Source organism: Gorilla gorilla, chromosome 1, assembly GCF_029281585.2.
Source record: "Gorilla gorilla gorilla isolate KB3781 chromosome 1, NHGRI_mGorGor1-v2.1_pri, whole genome shotgun sequence".
Taxonomy (NCBI): domain Eukaryota; kingdom Metazoa; phylum Chordata; class Mammalia; order Primates; family Hominidae; genus Gorilla; species Gorilla gorilla.
In genome coordinates this window covers 23846510-23868608 of record NC_073224.2, presented here as the reverse complement: position 1 = coordinate 23868608, position 22099 = coordinate 23846510, and the positions used below count along the sequence as shown (strand labels likewise).

The following is a 22099-nucleotide window of genomic DNA, read 5'->3' as shown; positions in this document are numbered from 1 at the left end:
ATGAGCTCTACTCCAAGAGCTTGTGACAAAGGATTTTTTTTGTGTTTGTTTTGAGACAAGGTCTTACCCTGTCACCCAGTTTGGACTGCAGTGGTACAATCATAACTCAACTGCAGCCTCAACCTCCTGGGATTAAGGGATCCTCCCGCGTCATTCCCCATGTAGTTGGGACCACAGGTGTGTGCCACCATGCCTGGCTAAGTTTTTAATTTTTTTGTGGAGATGGGGTCTCAGTATGTTGCCCAGGCTGGTGTTGAACTCTTGGGCTCAAGCTATCCGCCCATCTGGGCCTCCCAAAGTGCTGGGGTTACAGGTGTGAGACACTGCCTGGTCTTTGTCAAAGGACTGTTAATCCTGTGTAACTACTGTCTTCTGCAAGGATCAATATTATCTTTAAAGGGAAAATTAAACTAAGAATGCTTTTGTTCTTAAGATATCAGGACATCAGGACATTTCCTGGGTCTGTTAGGTAAACATTATTAACTTGTTCCCTTCCCTGTAAATATCCTGTGACCAAGAATGCCAAACTTCCTGGGAATGTGCCCCAATAGGTCTCAGCCTCATTTTACCCAGCCTCTATTCAAGGTAAGGTAGCTCTGGTTCCAATATCTCTTGACACTGATGCTTGACTTCGATACCCCTCAACTTACAGTGTTTAATGCCTGCTTTCTGCCCACGATTTTCCTTGTCAGAATATCTTAACTTAGATCATATATATATATATTTTATTTTTTTGAGACGGACTCCTGATCTGTCACTCAGGCTGGAGTGCAGTGGCTTGATCTTGGCTCACTGCAACCTCTGCCTCCTGGTTCAAGCAATTCTCCCGCCTCAGCCTCCAGAGTAGCTGGGATTACAGGCCCCGGCCACCATGGCCAGCTAATTTTTGTATTTTTAGTAGAGACAGGGTTTCACCATGTTGGCCAGGCTGGTCTGAAACTCCTGGCCTTAAGTGATCCGCCTGCCTCGGCCTCCCAAAGTGCTGAGATTACAGGCGTGAGCCACCGCGCCTGGCCTGATCATGTGTATGTTTTCATGTGGCTATAAAACAATTCACGTTTTCTATTTTTTCTTCAATTGTGTATATTTTTCAAGAAATTACTCCATTTAATTTTATTCCAGTTATCATAAAATGAGGCTATCCTGTAACATTCTTTTGAAATGGAACCACTACGCACAATGGATTGTGGCAACCTGAAAAGAAAGTACGGTTTAATTCAAACAAGTCACAGGCTGCCTGTGTTAGACAAGATGAAGCATTCGCAGTCTGGGACCCAGCATCTTTGTCTGCCACAAACAAGGCTGTCAGCTAGTCTTCTGAGTACGTGCACGCCAGCAACGCGTACGCCTCGTTACAGCATGGTCGGCGGATATGAAAAAAAGTCCGTGGTCACGTGCAAATTCCCGACTCCAGTGCGTACACCCAGCGGCGCACGGGAAACGCCGGCGTGGCCCACTGCGCAGGCGCAGGAGCCGCGCTCTGGGCCTCTGCTCAGGCTCTGCCGCGGACGACCTCGAGGCCCTTAGTTGACTGGGACCGGAAGTGGCGTGTGCTCGGCCTTTCCGTGTTCCTGGCCCGCGGCGGTCGGGTGTGAGCTGCGCCGACCGCTCTGAGGGTTCGTGGCCCACCGCTCCTTCGCGGTCCCTGCCGCCACCGTCCACGCTCAGCGTTGTAGAGAAGATGGTGGGTCGGAACAGCGCCATCGCCGCCGGTGTATGCGGGGCCCTTTTCATTGGGTACTGCATCTACTTCGACCGCAAAAGACGAAGTGACCCCAACTTCAAGAACAGGCTTCGAGAACGTGAGTGGGTCCTCTCTCCCCTGGCCAGGCTTGCTGCCTTCGGCCGCCGCCCTTCACAGGAGGGGTCATTGCCTCCCCCCAGCCTGTGGGCCGCGCAGGGCGACCGCGTGGTGCGGCCCTCAATAGGCGATGGCGCTGGCTGCGCCGCTCAGGGGGCTCTAGTGCCCCGTAGGAATTCCATTTTGGAGGAAGGATTTTTCCCGTTTTGTTTTCCCCAGACACTTCAGCCGTGCAAATGCACTCTTGATTTCTGTTACAATCTCCGGTGTGTGTGGCCTGGGGAAGAGGTTGTCTCTTTTTTTGTCGTTCATCTTTTTAAACCTCTACTCCTAACTAAAAAGTCGTGCATTTTTGTCGCAAATTTTAGTCTGAGGCTAAATCCGCATGCTCAGTGCAGTATCATTGTTGCATTCTTTTTTTTTGAGACGGAATCTCACTCTGTCGCCCAGGCTGTAGTGCAGTGGCGCGATCTCGGCTCACTGCAACCTCCGCCTCCCGAGTTCAAGCGCTTCTCCTGCCTCAGTCTCCCCAGTAGCTGGGATTACAGTCGGGCGTCACCACGCCCGGTGATTTTTTGTGTTTAGTAGAGACGGGGTTTCACCATGTTGGTCAGGCTAGTCTCGAACTCCTGACCTTAGATGATCCGCCTGGCTCATTGCTGCATTCTTAAACCCTCTTGGTAGCTTCGTTCTAAGTGCTTCCAAGATATGAGTGAATGCTATAGAAATTGCCGGGGAGTCCAAAGGGCTGCGCTTCTCCCGTGGCTCAGTCTTATTTCATACCTGCGACATCTTTTAAGAGAGGTCTACCAGAGGGGAATCGTGTCATGAAAACCGTTGTGATCCACCTTGAATTTTCGGAGAATCTTCATTCGCATCACTGAAGAGCAAATTTGTTGCAATAAGAAATATTTTTTGGCTTATCTTGGTTGTTCAGCCAAATTAGTTTTTGGAATTAAAATGGATACATAAGTTACTAAAGCCCAAGGTGTACAAAGAAGGGATTATTGTTTACTTAAGTAACAGTGGTTACGGTTTAATTCAGCTATACTAAGTCATTTCAAGTGTTCAGTAGCCATGTGTGAGCAGTGACTGCAGCGCTGATCTTACTAGCACTAAGAATCAGACATCTAGTTCCAGCTTTCTTATGTTTTAGGAGGGAAGGGATATAGACATAATTTGATTTATGACTAGGCAGACTAATAGAATACTGTTTTAGATTCAGACCCTGAATTTCTAGGGCCAGGTTAGCGGCATAATTTGGGGTTTCTGAATCCTAATTTCTGTAGTTGTAAAATCAGGTAATGCCACCTACCTCTTGTTGGTCTTGTGAAGGTTGAGATGTTTGAATTGCCTTCCACGTTTTCTGACATAGGAAATCCTCCTCCATAAATGCTGGTAGTCATTCTGCCTTCGGGTTATTGTCCTGTAGTTGCCAAAATGGGTGACAGCTGGGGGTTTTGGTACAAATGCAGAGTTATAAAGAATGGATTAACCCTATCTTCCGTTGGAAACCCTGAAGTCCTGTTGCAGAAACAAGAGCTATCATTTTAGACAAATGGAGGAATGTTATTTCAAAATAACTTCTCCATCATTTTCAATCTAAAATTGTTTTTTCTGGACTTAGCGGCAACCTAATGATTACAGTGAATTACTTAGCTGCAGCAGTAACTTTAGGCAAGTAACTTCAAGCTTTAGTTTTCCCTTTTTGTAAAATGGTATAGTGTAGAGTTTTAGTCCTGTTCCTCACACATGGTAATTGATGACTGCTAGAGATTTTTTGTTGTTGTTGTTTGTTTGTTTGAGTCTCGCTCTGTCGCCAGGCCAGTGCAGTGGGGTGATCTCGGATCATTGCAACCTCCGCCTCCCGGGTTCAAGCAATTCTGCCTCAGCCTCCTGAGTAGCTGGGATTACGGGCGCACACCACCATGCCAGGCTAATTTTTGTATTTTTAGTAGAGACAGGGTTTCACCATATTGGCTAGGTTGGTCTCGAAGTCCTGACTTCATGATCTGCCCGTCTCAGCCTCCCAAAGTGCTGGGATTACAGGCGTGAGCCACCGCGTCCGGATGAGATATTTTTATGAGTAGAAATATTTTGTTGTTTGATGTTTTTGTAAAATTTATTTAGAATAATCTTGCAGTCTGTTTAAAGGTAATTGCGGCTGGGTGTGGTGGCTCAACGCTAGTAATCTCAGCACTTTGGGAGGCCGAGGTGGGCGGATCACCTCATGTCAGGAGTTCAAGCAGCCTGGCCAGCATGGTGAAACCCCCACTCTGCTAAAAATACAAAAATTAGCCAGGTGTGGTGGTGCACGCCGGTAGTCCCAGCTGCTTGGGAGGCTGAGGCAGAATTGCTGGAATGTGGAAGGTGGAGGTTGCAGTGAGCAGAGACTGCACCACTGCACTCCATCCTGGGGGGACAGAGCAAGACTCTGTCTCCAAAATATACGTGTGTGTGTGTGTGTGTGTGTGTGTGTGTGTGTGTCTGTCTGTCTCTATATATATTTATATCTATATTTATATCTATCTATCTATCTATATATATATGTAGGCCAGGCGCAGTGACTCACGCCTGTAATCCCAGCACCTTGGGAGGCCAAGGTGGGAAGATCATGAGGTCAGGAGATTGAGACCAGCCTGGTCAGCATGGTGAAACCCCATCTCTACTAAAAATACAAAAAAAAAATTAGCTGGGCGTGGTGGCACGCACCTGTAGTCCCAGCTACTTGGGAGACTGAGGTAGGAAGATCGCTTGAACCTGGGAGGCTGAGGTTGCAGTGAGCCGAGATGGCGCCACTGCACTCCAGCCTGGGGACAGAGCGAGACTCGGTCTCAAAAAAAAAAAAAAAAGTGCAATTGCGTGACTGGCTGATTTTAAAAAGTTTAGGGGTATTTTGCCTTTGTGGAATGAAATTCTGTTCAGTTAATTTTGAGTTTTTAAAATTAATTTTTTTTAAATTTTGGGTTTTTCTAGTCTTATTTCCAATAGAATATTTACATCTGCAATAAAAGAGCAGTTTCTCACATAAGGCATGTAGCTCATTGGCTTTCTTTTTCGTTAAGAAGAGAGACTTAGGCGGCCGGGCCTGGTGGCTCATGCCTGTAAACCCAGCACTTTGGGAGGCCGAGGCAGGCGGATCACAAGGTCAGGAGATCGAGACCATCCTGGCTAACATGGTGAAACCCCGTCTTTACTAAAAAATAGAAAAACTTAGCCGGGCGTGGTGTCGGGTGCCTGTAGTCCCACCTGCTGGGGAGGCTGAGGCAGGAGAATGGCGTGAACTCGGGAGGCGGAGCTTACAGTGAGCCGAGATGACGCCACTGCACTCCCGCCTGGGCGACAGAGCGAGACTCCGTCTCAAAAAGAAAAAAAATAAAAAATAAAAGAAGAGAGCCTTATATTGTTTAAAATGAGGCTTGAGGTTAAATTTGGGATCCTAATTTATTTAGACTTTTTGTCACCTGTTAGCAAAAGCAGAGTATCAGGATCCTTGAAGCGTAGTTTTTATCATTCTAAATTATGAGTAAATGAAATGTAATTTGCCAAATTACAATGCCAGCTGCAGGTGCATTTCACTTATATGGGACGGATAAAATGACACATTAAAAATATATTAAGCATCTTATTTAAATGAATAAATCTTGGAAACATTGAGTCAAGGCTTGATTTTGCTCATTGTTAAATTTCTTCATGGTTTTTCAGTTGATTACCATCTGTCCCTTTATCACAGAGATACTGCATTATACTATATCTGAAAATATGTTAATGTAATAAGTTAATTGTATCATGAAACTAAAGCCAGAATTTTAATCTTATTGCTAAAAATGTAAAGCAACTAAGTGATCTTAAAATTTGGTAGCTGTATCAGTTAAATGTATTCAGTGGCAATCACACACTCCTCCCCACCTTATTAAAAAAACTTATGACTCAGTTTCACTTTCCTGGGTTTCATTATCAGTTTTGTCATTTTCCCTAAATTCTGGTTTAGCAAATTGTATGTCTCACATACAGTTGATCCCACAAACTTGGCACATTCATTTCTGAGGTACCTTTTGTTTTGATGGTAATAACATCTTTACTTCTCCACACTATTAACTATAGAGGCAGAAGAGAGTCATGTTTCAAGTCCAAAAGCCTGGGTTTGAGTTGCCATTCCACCAGTAAGTAATTGTGACCTTGGTACATTTTCTCATCTGGAAAATGGGGATGACAATAGTACCTGGATTTTGTTTTTTGTTTTTGTTTGAGACGGAGTCTCACTCTGTGGCCCAGGCTGGAGCGCAGTGGTGCTATCTCAGCTTACTGCAACCTCAAACTCCCAGGTTCAAGTGATCCTCTTGCTACAGCCTCTCGAGTAGCTAGGACTACAGGCGCCTGCCACCATACCTGGCTAATTTTTTGTATTTTAGTAGAGACGGGGTTTCACCGTATCAACCAGGGTGGTCTCGAACTCCTGACCTCCAGTGATCCTCCCGCCTTGGCCTCCCAAAGTGCTGGGATTACAGGCGTGAGCCACTGTGCCCAGCTGTAACTCTTTTAATGTTGTTGTGAGGATTAAATAAGCTAATAAACATTTAGAACAGTGTCTCGCATGTAGCATCTAAAACTTAGTGCTCACATCCAAGCTTTCCTTGTCTTCATGTCCAGATCCTTTGAAGTCTTCCATTTCTTTTCTTTACTACGCTTCCTCCAGTACAGGTTCCAGTGTAGACCACGATATTTAGCAATTGGATATTGTTGTCTGTTATCACTCGTTATTTTCTGCCTTAAGAGAACAAAAACCCATAAGCAAATGGAGGGTTGAATTATGTTCTTTGTCCTTTTTCCCCACAGTTAGTTGTGCAGTGATGAACACTTAAGTAAGGTACTTAGAAAAATTAGCAGCCTTCAGATTAATACATAAGATCAACTTTAATGCATACTTTTTCTGTTGAAATGGCTAGAATTGTATTTAAGCCTTACAGTGGTAGCACTCTATGGGAGACGAGTGGGTATCTGATGCTGGTGTGATGAAATCCAGTTTATGAGGGTTGACTAAGAAAAGGTACCTTGACCATAGTAAATGAACCTTCTGTCTGCAGGTAGGGAGACCTCTTTTTTGAGACAGAGTGTCGCTCTGTTGCCCAGGCTGAAGTGCAGTGGCACAGTCTCTGCTCACTGCAACCTCCACCTCCTGGGTTCAAGCAATTCTCCTGCCTCAGCCTCCTGAGTAGCTGGGACTACAGGCGCCCGCCACCATGCCCGGCTAATTTTTGTATTTTTAGTAGAGATGGGGTTTCACTATGTTGGCCAGGCTGGTCTCGAACTCCTGACCTTGTGATCTGCCTGGCTCAGCCTCCTAAAGTGCTGGGATTAAACATGAGCCACTGGGCCCGGCCCTCAGACCTCTTTAGTCATACATTGAAGCTTGGATTTGTAGAGTGCTTTAGGGTTTTCAGAGGACATTTGCTTGTTTCATGGCTTTTGTTTCTCACTGTAGTCCTCTAAGGTTAGACCTTATCTTGGGCGAGTGAGAGATTTGCCTAAGATCACCCAGCTAATAAGTATTAGCTAATAATAAGTATTGGAGCCTTACATTTTCTTAACTATGTCAGTAGTTACTCTCTATGTCGTTGGTAGTTTTTAGTGATTATCACTTCAGGTGTAGTCCTGCATCAGTATCCTTGAGTGATTGGTTCCAGGCCTCCCCTGGATACCAAATTCTGATGATGCTCAGGTACCTTTAAGTGGTATAGTATTTTCATGTAACCATCATATGCCTCCTGTACACTTTAGATTTTTTCTTTCATTTAAGAATGCCAGTTTGCAACATTGAGTAAAGATATAATCTGGCATATTTCAGTAATAAAACTCCCTAATACTAGTGGCCTAATTCTTGCCCCTGTTACATATCCTTTGTTGGTTGGAAGGGGGGACTCGATCTGCTTATTGTAATTACTTTAGAAGTCCAGCTGTTGGAGCTATCTCCATCTTGCAAATTGCTAGATCTTCTGCCCTAAAGGGAAGGAGAACGCTCCAGTACAGTGTCACATTTCCTACAGCTCATTGACCAGAACATGTCATATGCTCTTGACAGATCACAGGGAGGGATAGATTCCTAGAGTTAGAAATGTTTTGCAAATGGAATTAATGACTGCCACAGCAGTTAGAATTCTTTTGATTCCCATTTTTATAATGACAAAATGTAAATATAACTTTGCATTTCTTGCAGGAAGAAAGAAACAGAAGCTTGCCAAGGAGAGAGCTGGGCTTTCCAAGGTAATATTCTGGTTTCTGTTTAAATTATATATTTTGTAGAAATATTATTTTAAAATCTGTAATTGGAAATGTAATTAAAATGTAATTGGAAAAAGCTAGTTTGATACTGGACATTGCTTTTTTATTTTAAAATACAGCTTATTTTTAGGAGTAGGTGAATAACGTAGTTCCACTGACAGTTATCAAGTCCTTCATTATTTCTTTTGCTGGCCATAACAACAAACAGCTTACTGTATGAACAATAATTAAGGAGCAAGATGAGGGCCTCAAGACATTTGCACCAGAAGATGAAAAGTTCCTAATCAGCTGCTTCAAAATGATACAATATTACACTTAAGATTTAATTTCTTTACTCCAACTTCCTGTAAAAGAACCATGGGTTATTATTTCAAAAATTATTCAAGATTATTCAAGCCCACTGATCCAGAATCCCACTGCCCTGACAAATTTTTGCCTTGTTGCAGTACACAGTTCTGGATATAAAACTTGTAATTTATTTTTTCTTTTCATAGATCCTGAGTTCTTGATTATTTTTAATGACTATGTAGGTTTATCTACTTGGTAAAAAATGTTCTGTGGCGTGTGTAAGTAAATTAAGTAAATGTTAATCATTGTGCTTGCAGCTTTTCCTTTTTATTGAGATGAGTTCTGTTGTTTGGGTTCTTAGGACTTGGATTACTGGATCATTAGTGGTTCTTTTTAAAGCAAGTTGAGACAAGGAAAAATTAAGTTAACCAGTGTATTTTGTTATTTTGAAACAGTTGTGTAAACACAGCTAGTTGACTGGACATGGTAATAGTGAAGTGAAAATGGGAGGGAACTACTTTGTTCTAGTAGGATCAGACTACCTTTCTGAAGTATGTAATATGTTTATTATGCTTTTGGTAACTTATATTTCTAAGGGCATAGGAAAACAGATTGAGACATGCACCAGTATGTATTTTTAGATTCAAGAATAGAATTAAATTATTGCTACATGCTGGGGTAGTGCGTGAAAGATGTCTCCACTTTCAGAAATTTAAATTGTTTCACTTATGTTGGCTAGGTTAATAAGAATATGTACAGTGTAATTCAAGGACCAAAAACTTGCACTAATGGAAGTTTAGGTTTTCTCTTTTTTTTTTTTTTGAGATGGAGTCTCACTCTGTCACCAGGCTGTAGTGCAGTGGTGTGATCTTGGCTCACTGCAACCTCTGCCTCCCAGGTTCAAGCAATTCTCCTGCCTCAGCCTCCCGAGCAGCTGGGACTACAGGTGCGTGTCACCACGCCCAGCTAATTTTTGTATTTTAGTAGAGATGGGGTTTCACCGTGTTGGCCAGCATGGCCTCGATCTCTTGACCTTGTGATCGGCCCGCCTTGGCCTCCCAATGTGCTGGGATTACAGGCATGAGCCACCGCACCCAGCTACTGAAGTTTAGGTTTTCAAATAAAAATGGCCTCTTTTTTTTTTTTTTTGAGACAGGGTCTCACCCTGTCACCCAGGCTGGGGTGCAGTAGCGGTGCAGTCACAGCTCACTGCAGCCTTGACCTCGTGTGTTCAAGCAATCCTGCCTTAGCCTCCCTAGTAGCTGGACTATAGGCATGCACCACCATGCCTAGCTAATCTTTTATTTTTTTTTATAGAGAGAGGCTGAGGTAGGAGGATCACCTGATCCTGAGAGGTGAAGGCACTGAGCTGTGATCACACTACTGCACTACAGCCTGGGCGACAGAGTGAGACCCTGTCTCAAAAAACAGTCTTTTAGATGCATGTAAAATGTAGGCTGGGTGCGGTGGCTCATACCTGTAATCCTAGCACTTTGGGAGGCCGAGGCGGGTGGATCATCTGAGGTCAGGAGTTTGAGACCAGCCTGGCCAACATTGCGAAACCCTATCTCTACTAAAAATACAAAAATTAGCTGGGCATGGTGGCGGGCACCCAGCTACTCGGGAGGCTGAGGCAGGAGAATCGCTTGAATCCGGGAGGTGGGAGTTGCAGTGAGCTGGGATTGTGCCACTGCACTCCAGCCTGGGTGACAGAATGAGACTCTGTCTCAAAAAACAAAAAAACAAAAACAAAAACAACAAAATCTGTATAAAATAATGTTGAATCATAAGGACAAATTGCTTACAGTTGTATAAAAATCTACAATAATGGCATCCGAAAATATTGTAACGTGCGTAGACGGTATAGATTTTGCACTCTTTTCTCTTTACATTCGAGTTGAGCTTTCTAAGAATTATTCAACTACAAACTCAAGTTTTTTCTTTTATTCATTTGAATGTAGATGAACTCTTAATTCCTGCAAGTGTTGTTCAGGAGTAAAGTTCTTCTATCAGATTTTTTTAGAATGAGTGATTTGGTTTTTTGTTGTTTTATTTTTATTGATATCTGTGTATTGGTTATATCCCCTGGCATAATTGTGGTGTCATTTATTAAATATTTTATTTCCAGTTACCTGACCTTAAAGATGCTGAAGCTGTTCAGAAGTTCTTCCTTGAAGAAATACAGCTTGGTGAAGAGTTACTAGCTCAAGGTAATAGTCATTGAAAAGCTAAGGAAATGGGTAGAATTTTTCTCACTGATAGAAATTTATAATGATGAGGGGCTTTGTTTGTGTAATTTGGCTATTAGAAAAGGTACTCCAAGTATCTCAAGACAAGTTTTTAGGCACTTAATAATTGGAAGATTATTTTGTGTAAGACTGGCTCTAGAAAGAAATATTCCTTGTGGGATATTGTTGTCCATAATATATTTTAAGTGAGTTTTAGGTTTTCTTGCTATAGCATATGATGTAGAAGATAGTAACTTTTTACAAATGAGGTTCTTTTACTCTGAAGTAGTTTCTAATGTATAGCCATAGTGCGATATGTAAATAGTAACTGAAGGAATGTGAGCTAGGAATATACTCCTCAACTCCTTCATCTAATCTTCAGATCTTTTCCAGTATTTATAGGAAGGAATGGCTAATGTAAGGTCCCAGAGAAGGTTAATTTACCTAATCAAGGTCACACGGTGAGTTCATGACCCCTTATTTCAGAACCAACTTGTTATCTGATCCAGAATTTAGCCTTTTCATTACATTGTACTTCATTTATTTCATCAACAGTGCTAAGAAGTTTCTAAAAAATATTCTATCTTTAAAGTTCAGCAATGAAATTGAAATTATCAAATTGACAAACGTGAGAACCATAATTTACTCAGTAATCTCAAAAGTAGATTTGAAGTAGTTGCTATCATTATTAAAACTGCTATCAAATATTTTAAAATTCTGATTGCTGTATCAATAGATTTAGATAGAATTGAACTACATGATGTGGGGCATTTGTGTGTGAATGAGTTTGTTTTGTTGTTTCTTTTATGGGGAGAGTTTAATTCATTTAAAATGGTGGTAACTAACTTTATCATGTCTCCCCTTTGCCAAGAAATACTTTTTTGATATGAATAGAATTGCTCAATTAATTTGACCTAAAGAGTCACAGTACTCAAATTGCCAACAGACTGGGAAGGGGTAAAAATCAGTGAGTAGGGACAGGCATGGTGGCTCATGCCTGTATTCCCAGCACTTTGGGGAACTGAGGCAGGAGGATTGCTGGAAGCCAGGAGTTCGAGACCAGCATCGATAACAAAGTGAGACCCTTATCTCTACAGTAAATGAGAAAATAAACCAGGTGCAGTAGTATGCACCTGTAGCCAGCTACTCGGAGACTGAAGTAGGAGGATACCTTGAACCCAGAAGTTTGAGGCTCTAGTGAGCTGTGATGGTGCCACTGCATTTCAGTCTGGGCAACAGAATGATATGCTGTCTCTTAAAAACTGTATACATAAAATCTGTAACTGCAGAGGAGTACAAGATAGGCACCAGTCAGGAAACATTTCCAAGTCTCCTACAGGCATCACACTGCAATTTCTCCATCAATCTGAGAGAGAGGACCCAGGCATTGGGGAAAGGGAAAGCATTCCCCCTCAGTGCTAAAGCAGTGCTGCATGCTGAGTTGCTCTGCTCCTTGCATCGCATAACACTGGGTTTGATCTTCCTATGCTGATAGATAGATTTTATGATATTCTCCATGCTGTTGTATTAACAAAAGATACCACTTACGATCTGGCTATCCAGTCAGCAAAAGTTGTAGCAACATCCACTTTGCACAAGAAGGGAGCTCAAAATGACAAGATCACTGCAACTGAGGTTGTGTCAGTGTATCTTCTTCAGCATTGTTGCTAAATCTGCAGATACGGTAATCAACAGTGCTAGTTCAGAAGAGATTTAATTATAGTATGTATTCAGAAGCAGGAACTGACTTAGCCAATCTTTTGATTACTGTAATTCTAAACTGACCATCAATGGATCAGTGTGCAGCCCTGGGTCGGATCCCTTGTGATGGGTATCACTACATCATCATTTCAATACCTGGGAAAGGAATTGGCCAAGATGGTGCCTGCGAACCCAGATGACAATGACCTACACAATTGGAGTATCCTGAAACATTGTGTAGATGGGACAATCATAGTCCTCACATTGGCAGTGGAGATTCACCTGTTTCTGATGATGGTCAAGAGGTTAAGAAAGCTCTTGGAAACTTTTACTTATACTCAGGTGCCATCAGATACCCCGCAGTACTCAAAATTTTACCCAAAATGTTTCTCAGTCTTTCCACAGCAGCCAATTGGTAGCACAGAAAACATATACCAGATTTAAGAGCCTGAACACCAGTGACTATCCTGATACCCAGGCTTGCCGTCAGCTGACAGGGTCAAGTGCATCGGGTATGATGGTAGAGATATTCCCTAAGACATACTTAATATCCTCAGCTTGCTGGGTAAAAATTAGTAAGATTGATCTGAAACTGTTTTCTCCTTTTTTTTTTTTTTTTTTTTGAAGTGGAGTTTTACTCTGTCACCCAGAGTGCAGTGGGTGGAGTGCAGTGGCGTGATCTCGGCTCACTGCAACCTCCGACTCCCGGGTTCAAGCGATTCTCCTGCCTCAGCCTCATGAGTAGCTGGGATTATAGGCATGCACCACCAAGCCCGGCTAATTTTTTCCTATTTTTGGTAGAGGGGGGGTTTCACCATGTTGGTCAGGCTAGTCTCAAACTCCGACTTCAAGTGATCCGCCTGCCTTGGCTTCCCAAAGTGCTGGGATTACGGGTGTGAGCCACTGCACCTGGTCTATTCTTACTCTTTTTTTTTTTTTTTTTTTTTTTTTTTGAGATGGAGTGTTGCTCTGTCGCCCAGGCTGGAGTGCAGTGGTGTGATCTCCGCTCACTGCAAGCTCTGCCTCCCTGGTTCATGTCATCCTCCTGCCTCAGCCTCCCGAGTAGCTGGGACTACGGGCGCCCACCACCACGCCCGGCTAGTTTTTTGTATTTTTAGTAGAGACGGGGTTTCACCGTGTTAGCCAGGTTGGTCTCAATATCCTGACCTTGTGATCCACCCGCCTTGGCCTCCCAAAGTGCTGGGATTACAGGCTTGAGCCACCGTGCCCAGCCCCATTCTTACTCTTTAAGATCAGTTTCCTGTGAATTTATATCATGGAAAATTGTTTGGTAAATAAAAAGAATCTAGTAAAAAATGATCTTAATGGTATTAAGAACTGGAAAAGGTCTGAGGTGTTTTGTTTTGTTTTGTTTTTGAGACGGCGTCTCATTCTATTGCCCAGGCTGGAGTGCAATGGTGCAATCTCAGCTCACTGCAACTTCCACCTCCCGGGTTCAAGCGAGGGTTCAAGCAATTCTTGTGCCTCAGCCTCCCAAGTAGCTGGGATTACAGGCGTGTGCCACCAGGCCCAGCTAATTTTTTTTTTTTTTGAGATGGAGTCTCACTCTTTCACCAGGCTGGAGTGCAGTGGCATGATCTTGGCTCACTGCAACTTCCATCTTCCAGGTTCAAGCGATTCTCTTGCCTCAGCCTCCTGAGTAGCTGGGACTACAGGCACGTGCTACCATGCTCAGCTAATTTTTGTATTTTTAGTAGAGACCGGGTTTCACCATGTTGGCCAGAATGGTCTCGATATCTTGACCTCGTGATCCACCCACCTCAGCCTCCCAAAGTGCTGGGATTACAGGCGTGAACCACCACACCCCGGCCTAATTTTTGTATTTTTAGTAGAGACGGAGTTTCACCATGTTGGCCAGGCTGGTCTTGAACTGACCGCAGGTGATCCACCCATCTCGGCCTCCCTAAGTGCTGGGATTACAGGTGTGAGCCGCTGCTCCCGTTCATTTCTGAGATTTACCTTACTTGCATGCTAACATGTTAGTTTGCCCCAATTTCATGGATGCTGGCAAAAGACATGAGACCACTGGGCTAGAGACAAAGGACAGCTCGTTATTCACTGCAATAATAGTAACAAGGGTATTGGCATTTGCACTGGTTTCCCGAGCCACAGTTCCTATGGCAATGCAGAAGGGGGACACATGTACATGTAGTGGGTTGCGTATAGGAGAGGAGCCCTGAATTTAAGGATCCTGAATTTTTTATAATGGGCAGTAAACATGTGTGTGCTTTTCCCTACACATAGGTAATGTTGCAAACCTGCCTTTGCTCCAGAGGGAGGCAGTTTATATTCTGAGGTTGTTTACTGTACAAACATCCTTGAAAAGACAGTTTGGAGCGAAGGCAGTAAATATCTGCTCAGAAGTACAGAAATGTGACAGACTTGAGAATTGTTCCTCTACTTGTATTGTTATTATTTTTTTATTTTTATTTATTTCTTTTTGAGACAGAGTCTCGCTCTGTCGCCCAGGCTGGAGTGCAGTGGTGCGATCTTGGCTCACTGCAAGCTTCGCCTCCCAGGTTCAAGCAATTCTCCTGCCTTGGCCTCCCAAGTAGCTGGGATTACAGGTGTGCGCCACCGCACCCTGCTAATTTTTGTATTTTTAGTAGCAGTAGGGTTTCACCATGTCGGTCAGGCTGGTCTGAACTCCTGACCTTGTGATCCACCCACCTTGGCCTCCCAAAGTGCTAGGATTACAGGCATGAGCCACTGCTCCTGGCCGTATTATTTTTAAAAAATATATCTAATGGAGTTACTTTTATGTAAGGCACATTAAAATATTTTAATGGGAACCTCCTATACAGAACAGTGCTTAATTTAAAATATTTAATAGCATAGTTTTGCTCAAATATTTTGGGACAGTTTTGGAGTTTGATTTAGAGTGGGATTAGGGCCGAGTGCAGTGGCTCATGCCTGTAATCTCAGCACATTGGGAGGCGGAGGCAGGAGGATTACTTGAGTCCAGGAGTCTGAGACCAGGCTGAGCAACATAGTGAGACCCCGTTTCTACAAAAAAAAAAATTAGCAAAATTAGCCCGGTGTGGTGGTGCACACCTATGGTCCTAGCTACTTGGGAGGTTGAGGTGGGAGGATTGCTTGAGCCCAGGAGGTTGAGGCTGCAGTCAGCCAAGATTGTACCATTGTACTCCAGCCTGGGTGGCAGGGGGAGATTGTGTCTCAAAAAATAAATAAAATGGAGTTAACTAAGGACAAGGAGCACATAGCAGATACTTATTATTTATTGAATTAAGTGAACTTTGAAAAACTGTAAGTCTTAAGTATTTTTTTCAAACATAATGTGTCTATTGAAGGATATTTATAGATAAAATAGGCCGGGCGCGATGGCTAACGCCTGTAATCCCAACACTTTGGGAGGCCGAGGCGGGCGGATCATGAGGTCAGGAGATGGAGACCATCCTGGCTAACACGGTGAAACCTCGTCTCTACTAAAAATACAAAAAATTAGCCGGGCATGGTGGTGGGCGCCTGTTGTCCCAGCTGCGCGGGAGGCTGAGGCAGGAGAATGGCTTGAACCCCGGGGAGCGGAGCCTGCAGTGAGCCGAGATCGTGCCACTGCACTCCAGCCTGGGTGACAGCGAGACTCTGTCTCAAAAAAAAAAAAAAGAAAAAGAAAATAAGCCCTCCCACTCAGAGTTAATCATGGCTTTATTTCTCCTGTCATATTTCATTAGTATGACCATTTTTCCTGCTAGTATCACTTAAAAATTTTTTTTTCTTCCCATGTGATACCATTCAAATAGTACAAAGATTTGGCCTAATGTGAAATTGGGTCTTCTTTCTACCCCAGTCCCCAGTCTTTTAGTTCTGTGTTACAGAAAAGTACTATGCGATTGTTAGCAATTGTCCAATGTAGTCTTTCAGAAATATTCCAAGTATATAAATAGTAATATACTTTGACATTTTTATACATTGATTTCCCCCTTACGTATGTTTGAAACACTTCCATATCAGTACATGTAATCTGACTCATTCTTGTTAGTAGCTTCATAATAGTTATATGAATGCATTATAGGTCATTTCCGGTATTTTACTTGCTTAGTGTTTTTGGTCAGCATCATTTGGAGATAGTGTGTAAAGTTAATTTTGACAAAGGCCAAGGCTTTTCAGGTTACATGTAATTTTATGTAAATCTTACAGGTGAATATGAGAAGGGCGTAGACCATCTGACAAATGCAATTGCTGTGTGTGGACAGCCACAGCAGTTACTGCAGGTCTTACAGCAAACTCTTCCACCACCAGTGTTCCAGATGCTTCTGACTAAGCTCCCAACAATTAGTCAGGTAAGGAATTAGAATGTTATGACATAAAAGTGAGTGGGATTTAGAATCGAATGATTAGGGACATTTTAAAATGAGCCTAGTGAACATGATGAAATAAACTTAACTGTATAATGAAAACAATACGGGAGATATCAGCGCTTGACATTTTCCTCTCTGGTGGGAAACATCCAGATGACTGCCCAGATCTAGTGATTGTGCCCTGGAGGTGGATCAGGAAGTGTGTGTCTTAGTGATAAGTCTCAGGTCTTAGTAGTCAACTGTCCAAATTCAGGTCACTCTTGGCTACTTTCTACAAGTAGCTTTCTGCCTACTCTTCCAGGAGACCATGCCTTCAGTTAGGTGATCTGACAGAGGAGCCTAGATAGCTATAGCCTAGACATTCGGGCCTAAACATCGGGCCTAGACGTTCAGGAGCATGGATTCCCTCTGACTTACTTGTGTAAAGGCTCATGCCTCTGCTGCTGCTGAGGTGCACTTTGAGTTTGGAGCTATTTGACGACATCCCCAAATCCCTACTCAAAAATGCAAAATAGCATTAATATACTGTAAAAGATTAACTTATGTGTAAATTAGGAGTTAATGAAAATGCTTTCTCTTCGTTTTGAGTTCTTTTCAAGGAGCCCAAATGAATCTTGCTTTTTGGAATAGCGTGTCTGTTACATGTGTTGATTTCCCAAGTTGGTGTGATTAAAACAGTGAATGATGATAGGAAGTATTTACAGAACTTTATAGTTAGTAACTGACTGGTTAATTTTTCAAACTGATTTTTACTCAACTGAATTAGAAAAGGACTGGAAAGAAAGTAAAGGTCCCAACGACTTGAGGGAACGAGTTGGACAACCAAGGACTTTGTCTAAATTGTTTTTATTTAGACTAATGTGGTTCTAGTTCTAGAGGATTCATACTGGAATCATCGGTTTAATATTACGCTATTTGAAAGGCAGCATAGTATAGTACTTTTGGAAAATTGGTCTGAGGGTGATGTCTTTTGGAATATTTGTGAATTCACTATGAAGCCTAATTCCTTAAAAATGACCTCCTTCACTCAATTATCAGTGTTCCTGGTTTGCCTGGGAGTGAAAAGAGATCTTAAAATCTTTTTGTTTTTAGTTACATAATTGACTGATGTAATATTATGTAATGATGGCTGTACACAGTGTCTCATGCCCTATAATCCTAGCACTCACTTGAGCTCAGGAGTTCAAGGCCAGCCTGGGCAACATGGTAAAACCCTGTCTCCACCAAAAATGAAAAAAAAATTAGCCGGGCATGGTGGCATGAGTCTGTGGTTCCAGCTACTCAGGAGGCTGAGGTGGGGGAGGATCGCTTGAGCCCAGGAGTCAGAGGTTGCAGTGAGCTGAGATTGTGCTACTGTACTCCAGCCTGGGTTACAGAGACCCCATCTGAATTAAAAATATATATAATGTAATGATCTGCCTCCTTTGTTAACTTGACTTTTGAAATGGGACTGTCAGTAGTATGATCATTGTTTTCTTGGATGCCAACAGTGTGTGAAGTGTTACATTTTGAATTAAATGTCAGAATGGGTGAACTTTACTAAGATTCAGTTCTTTGAATACAAAGAGCATTTCATGTTGAAGTTAGAATCCTAATTAAATGCTTATGACACTTTAAAAAATTATTTTTTTTTCTTTCAGAGAATTGTAAGTGCTCAGAGCTTGGCTGAAGATGATGTGGAATGAGAAACAAATGTCAACATAATAAAATCTCAGTTAAAAATATTTTAAAAATTCTTGGTAGTTGAGCAGCTCTGGGGGAATAAGGGCAAATATGCTTGTTATGAACTACACTGAAATCTACCAAAGTTAATGTTTACTTTGTGTAGATCTATTTGTCTATTTTATTTATTTTTCCCAGTGAGAAGTGTATTTTGATAGAGAACTTTTCATTCTATAAATACACTATGAGTTACTAAAATATCATGGATTTTGTTTATTCCTGAAACATAGTTACATAGTTAAACTGTACATATGACATGGCTTATGTTAAAAATACCCAGTGCTCAGTTTTGAAAGATAGGCAAAAAAAAAAAAAGTATAGGAGAAACTGAAGAATGTACACTTTTTTAGAGGGCACATTTTGCTGTAAATCTGGAAATTTGATAGACTTGACTGTGTTTGTGAAAACTGAGCACTAAAGGTTTTGATTGATCCTTGCTTTCCATTTAATCTCTGAGACGTAAATAAGTGAGGTGTGCTGCTGTGCTGGGTTAACAGCTTCCTTCCCTTTCTGTGTATCAGTCTTGAAATGTTCTGTTTAAATCAGTAGGCTTAATGTGTTCTGGGTATTTATCTCCTTGTATTTTAAATATATGTAGTTGCAAATAGCACCAGGGATTAGATTTCTGTACACCCCTAATCTAGCCTTGTGAGCTTCGCCAGTTAATGTGTGCTCACTTTCCCTCCATTTGTTACATGAGAGAATGCGTCTGCTGATCACTGAAATGTCCCTTTTAGCTTCTGATTCATTGGGTTCTGTTGGGCATCTTTAAATCCACCTTAACCTGAGGAATGTATGTGGGCAACCAGGCCCTGCATTTTTTTATATTCTGAATTTTGCATGCTTGCCTGACTTAGTATTTCTGAATTGATCTTTTTTTTAATGGTATAACTATCTTGATTTTCACTGAAATTATATGGTTCTGTCACTACTCTGTAAATTAATCCGAAACTTTTAAGGTAACTGGTATGATCTGCTTGTAAAAATGTTTGTTGCCTTTTGCTTTTATCTTCAGTGTACCTCCTTAATCCTACTTCAACTTGATTATCTTGTTAAACGATGAGAGTAAGTTGCAACCTTGTGACTGAAGACTTGAAAAGAATGGAGCAGGTGGGACCTCTTATTCTCAAATAGTGACATATTCTGCGTAGTCACAGTTTCAGAACTGAGTAAGGATCCTTGGTACTTGGTGGCATCTGTTGAACTGAGGATCAGTTCTCATTGTAAAGATTGCCTTTGTTCTGTCTAAAAGTCTGGAGAAATCCCAAAGACTTTTCCTATGTACTAGGCATTTTATTTTGATTGACTTACAAACTCTTCTTAATCATTATTAATCTCGGTTTTTTTGTGGTGTAGTGGAAGGAGAAATAGGTCTAGTTTCTGCCTCTGATTAGCCGCACAGCCTTGAACAAGTCACATTTCATCTTTGAACTTACCTCTACTGTTAGACTAAGCGACTCACATTTGAGGACTTTTCTCGGGTATCTTGAGGGTTTGTGATCCTGAACCCTTAAACAGTGCTTTTTTGTTACACAGGAGGGCTTTTTTGGGGGATGACCAGTACAGACATGCCAGTTAGTTTTACTAGTGGGATCCCAAATCCAAAGCAGTGTAGTGGTGATTGGTCAGTGACTAACCAGGCAGCTAAGAAGTCTTAGGCAGCAGCCCAGACATGTATAGAGGGGCAGTTAGAGGGAGAACAGGGGTGGGAAAGGGAGCAAGGGGCAGATAGCTCAGCAAGGAAAGAATGGGCTCAGACAAAGGAGGGCTGGCTGGAGGAGTGAGGGGCAGCTTAAGTTTGGGGAGGGTAGAAACGCCATTTCCTTGGGAACTGGAGTGCAGTATGAGCTGGGTGTCACTTGGCTCTGAACATATTGGCTTTGCTGTAATGCTTGAAAAGGCAGTGGTATCTTCATTTTACAGTTCATTAACCCAAGTACGTTTTCTTATTTAAATGACAACTTTGGTGCTTTAAAATGAGGTACCACTTTTTAAAGCTAGCTGTGTCGAGTTAAAGAAAAAAATCAGCAGTTTTTTCTCCCAGAAATGTAATTGCCAAACACTATTCATCCCCATCTTAAGTTTTACAAGGTGATGTAATCAGCTCGTTGTAGTGATGCTGGCCAAATGGTGCTCAGCAGGTGAGAACGAAAAAGCCCCAGATTTCAGTGAACTAACACACAGCTTGGGCGTTTCCATGTGCTAATGTGGTACACTTACTAAAAACAAAAACTTTGGAAATGGAAAATAATGTATTAGTGCAACAGTTGACGTGCTTCTTTGGGCAAAGATATAGTTCTGTTCCACAATTCGTACTTAAAAGCGAAAGAACATTGAAAACATAGACTTACTGGCCGTAGCAATGCTGGCCTGTTAACTGATAACTAGAACTTAGGTTCACGTTTATGTAAAGTGTGTAAAACCTAGTAGAGCGTGCATAGTCGGCACTCAGTAAATGTTTGGTTCCTTTTGCCCCTTGGTAAGTTTATTTTACCATCCTCCCACCTGCCATTCTGACTTTATTAAGTCAACATGTGGACCAGAGTGTTAATGAGATGTTATTGCAGAAGAGATTGAGAAAATTGGTATATCATGCAGATAACATACAAAATCTTTTTGTAACGTAAAAAATGCAGTTTTATTATTGCTTGTGCCTCAACTGTTTAAGTGAATATTAAAGGGCTTGGAGAAAACTTTGGCTTGGCGTATGTTTGGAGAAGTGAACTCTGCTGAATTTATTGAGTCTAAAAGCTGTGGGTTTTTTGTTGTTAACGTCTTTGAGGATGTCTAGGGCCGCAGGCTTCTCTGCCAGGAGAATGCACATTTGCTTCAGATTCCAGGTGAAGAAAATCCCTGTGGTAGTGTCAGCGCCCGAGGGTTTCCAGGTGGTGGTGGGCCCAGCGTCAGGAGATAGCAGTCACCTGGGAGGCCCGTTACAACAGGTTCGTGAGAGGAGCTCAGTGGTGGTGGTGCTGATGTGCGAAACATGAAGGCTTGTTAGAGAAACCAGCTGTGTTAAGGTGACAGAATATGTACGTTAGCACTGTAAAAAGCGGCTAATTGGTAGCAGAACGTGCTGGCTGAGAATACGTTGTATTCTACGTCACTGATGATGATCTGAAGTGTACAAGTCATCAGTATCAGATCTATGAGAGTTTTTGTAATTTTGCTCTAACATAAAATTCTCTTTGCCACCTCCAAAGTTATTATATTAATAGTAAAAGTAATGCTTTGGAGAGGGTGGAAGGGGGTATGCCCTAGCCTCTACAGCTCCTGCCACAAACTGCCCAGGTAAGCAGGACCTGAGTGTGTTGAAAGGCTGAGTTGAAGAGCAGATTGACACAGGAGGGCTGGAATGAACGTTGGCTAGAGCAGGTGTGTCCAATCTTTTGGTTTCCCTGGGCCACATTGGAAGAAGAAATTGTCTTCAGCCACACATAAAATACACTAACACTAACAATAGCTGATGAGCTAAAAAAAAAAAAAAAAAAAAATTCGCAGAAAAATCTCATGGTGTTTTAAGAAAGCTTATAAGTTTGTATTGGGCCACATTCAAAGCTGCCCTGGACCACAGGTTGGACAAGCTTGGGCTAGAGCCAGAGGCCATGGGAGACAGGACGCAGGGCAGGGAGTAGGGCCTCTGCCAGAACTCCTTAAACCAGGTGCCATGCTCACCTGTAATCCCAGCACTTTGGGTAGGCCAAGGGGTGGGAGGATCACCTGAGGCTAGGAGTTTCAGA

The 22099-nt window shown here is 42.3% G+C and overlaps 1 protein-coding gene and 1 non-coding gene across 2 annotated transcripts; both read left to right on the top strand.

Moving 5' to 3' along the window:
- Positions 1 to 1348: 1348 nt before the first annotated feature.
- Positions 1349 to 21052, top strand: TOMM20 (translocase of outer mitochondrial membrane 20). Its single transcript, XM_063707931.1, has 5 exons — positions 1349 to 1802; positions 8016 to 8062; positions 10497 to 10578; positions 16477 to 16619; positions 18278 to 21052. Exons 1-5 carry the CDS (start codon positions 1682 to 1684, stop codon positions 18320 to 18322), a joined length of 438 nt encoding a protein of 145 aa, XP_063564001.1. The 5' UTR covers positions 1349 to 1681; the 3' UTR covers positions 18323 to 21052.
- Positions 2461 to 2595, top strand: LOC115932347 (small nucleolar RNA SNORA14). The gene has a single exon (XR_004068636.1). It is a non-coding gene; the product is annotated as a small nucleolar RNA SNORA14 (small nucleolar RNA).
- Positions 21053 to 22099: the final 1047 nt, after the last annotated feature.

Coding starts and splice junctions, on each gene's coding strand:
- TOMM20 (XM_063707931.1), top strand. CDS start 1,682: ATGGTGGGTCGGAACAGCGCCATCGCCGCCGGTGTATGCGGGGCCCTT. Junction 8,063..10,496: donor AGAGAGCTGGGCTTTCCAAG/GTAATATTCTGG, acceptor TTTTATTTCCAG/TTACCTGACCTTAAAGATGC. Junction 16,620..18,277: donor AGCTCCCAACAATTAGTCAG/GTAAGGAATTAG, acceptor TTTTTCTTTCAG/AGAATTGTAAGTGCTCAGAG.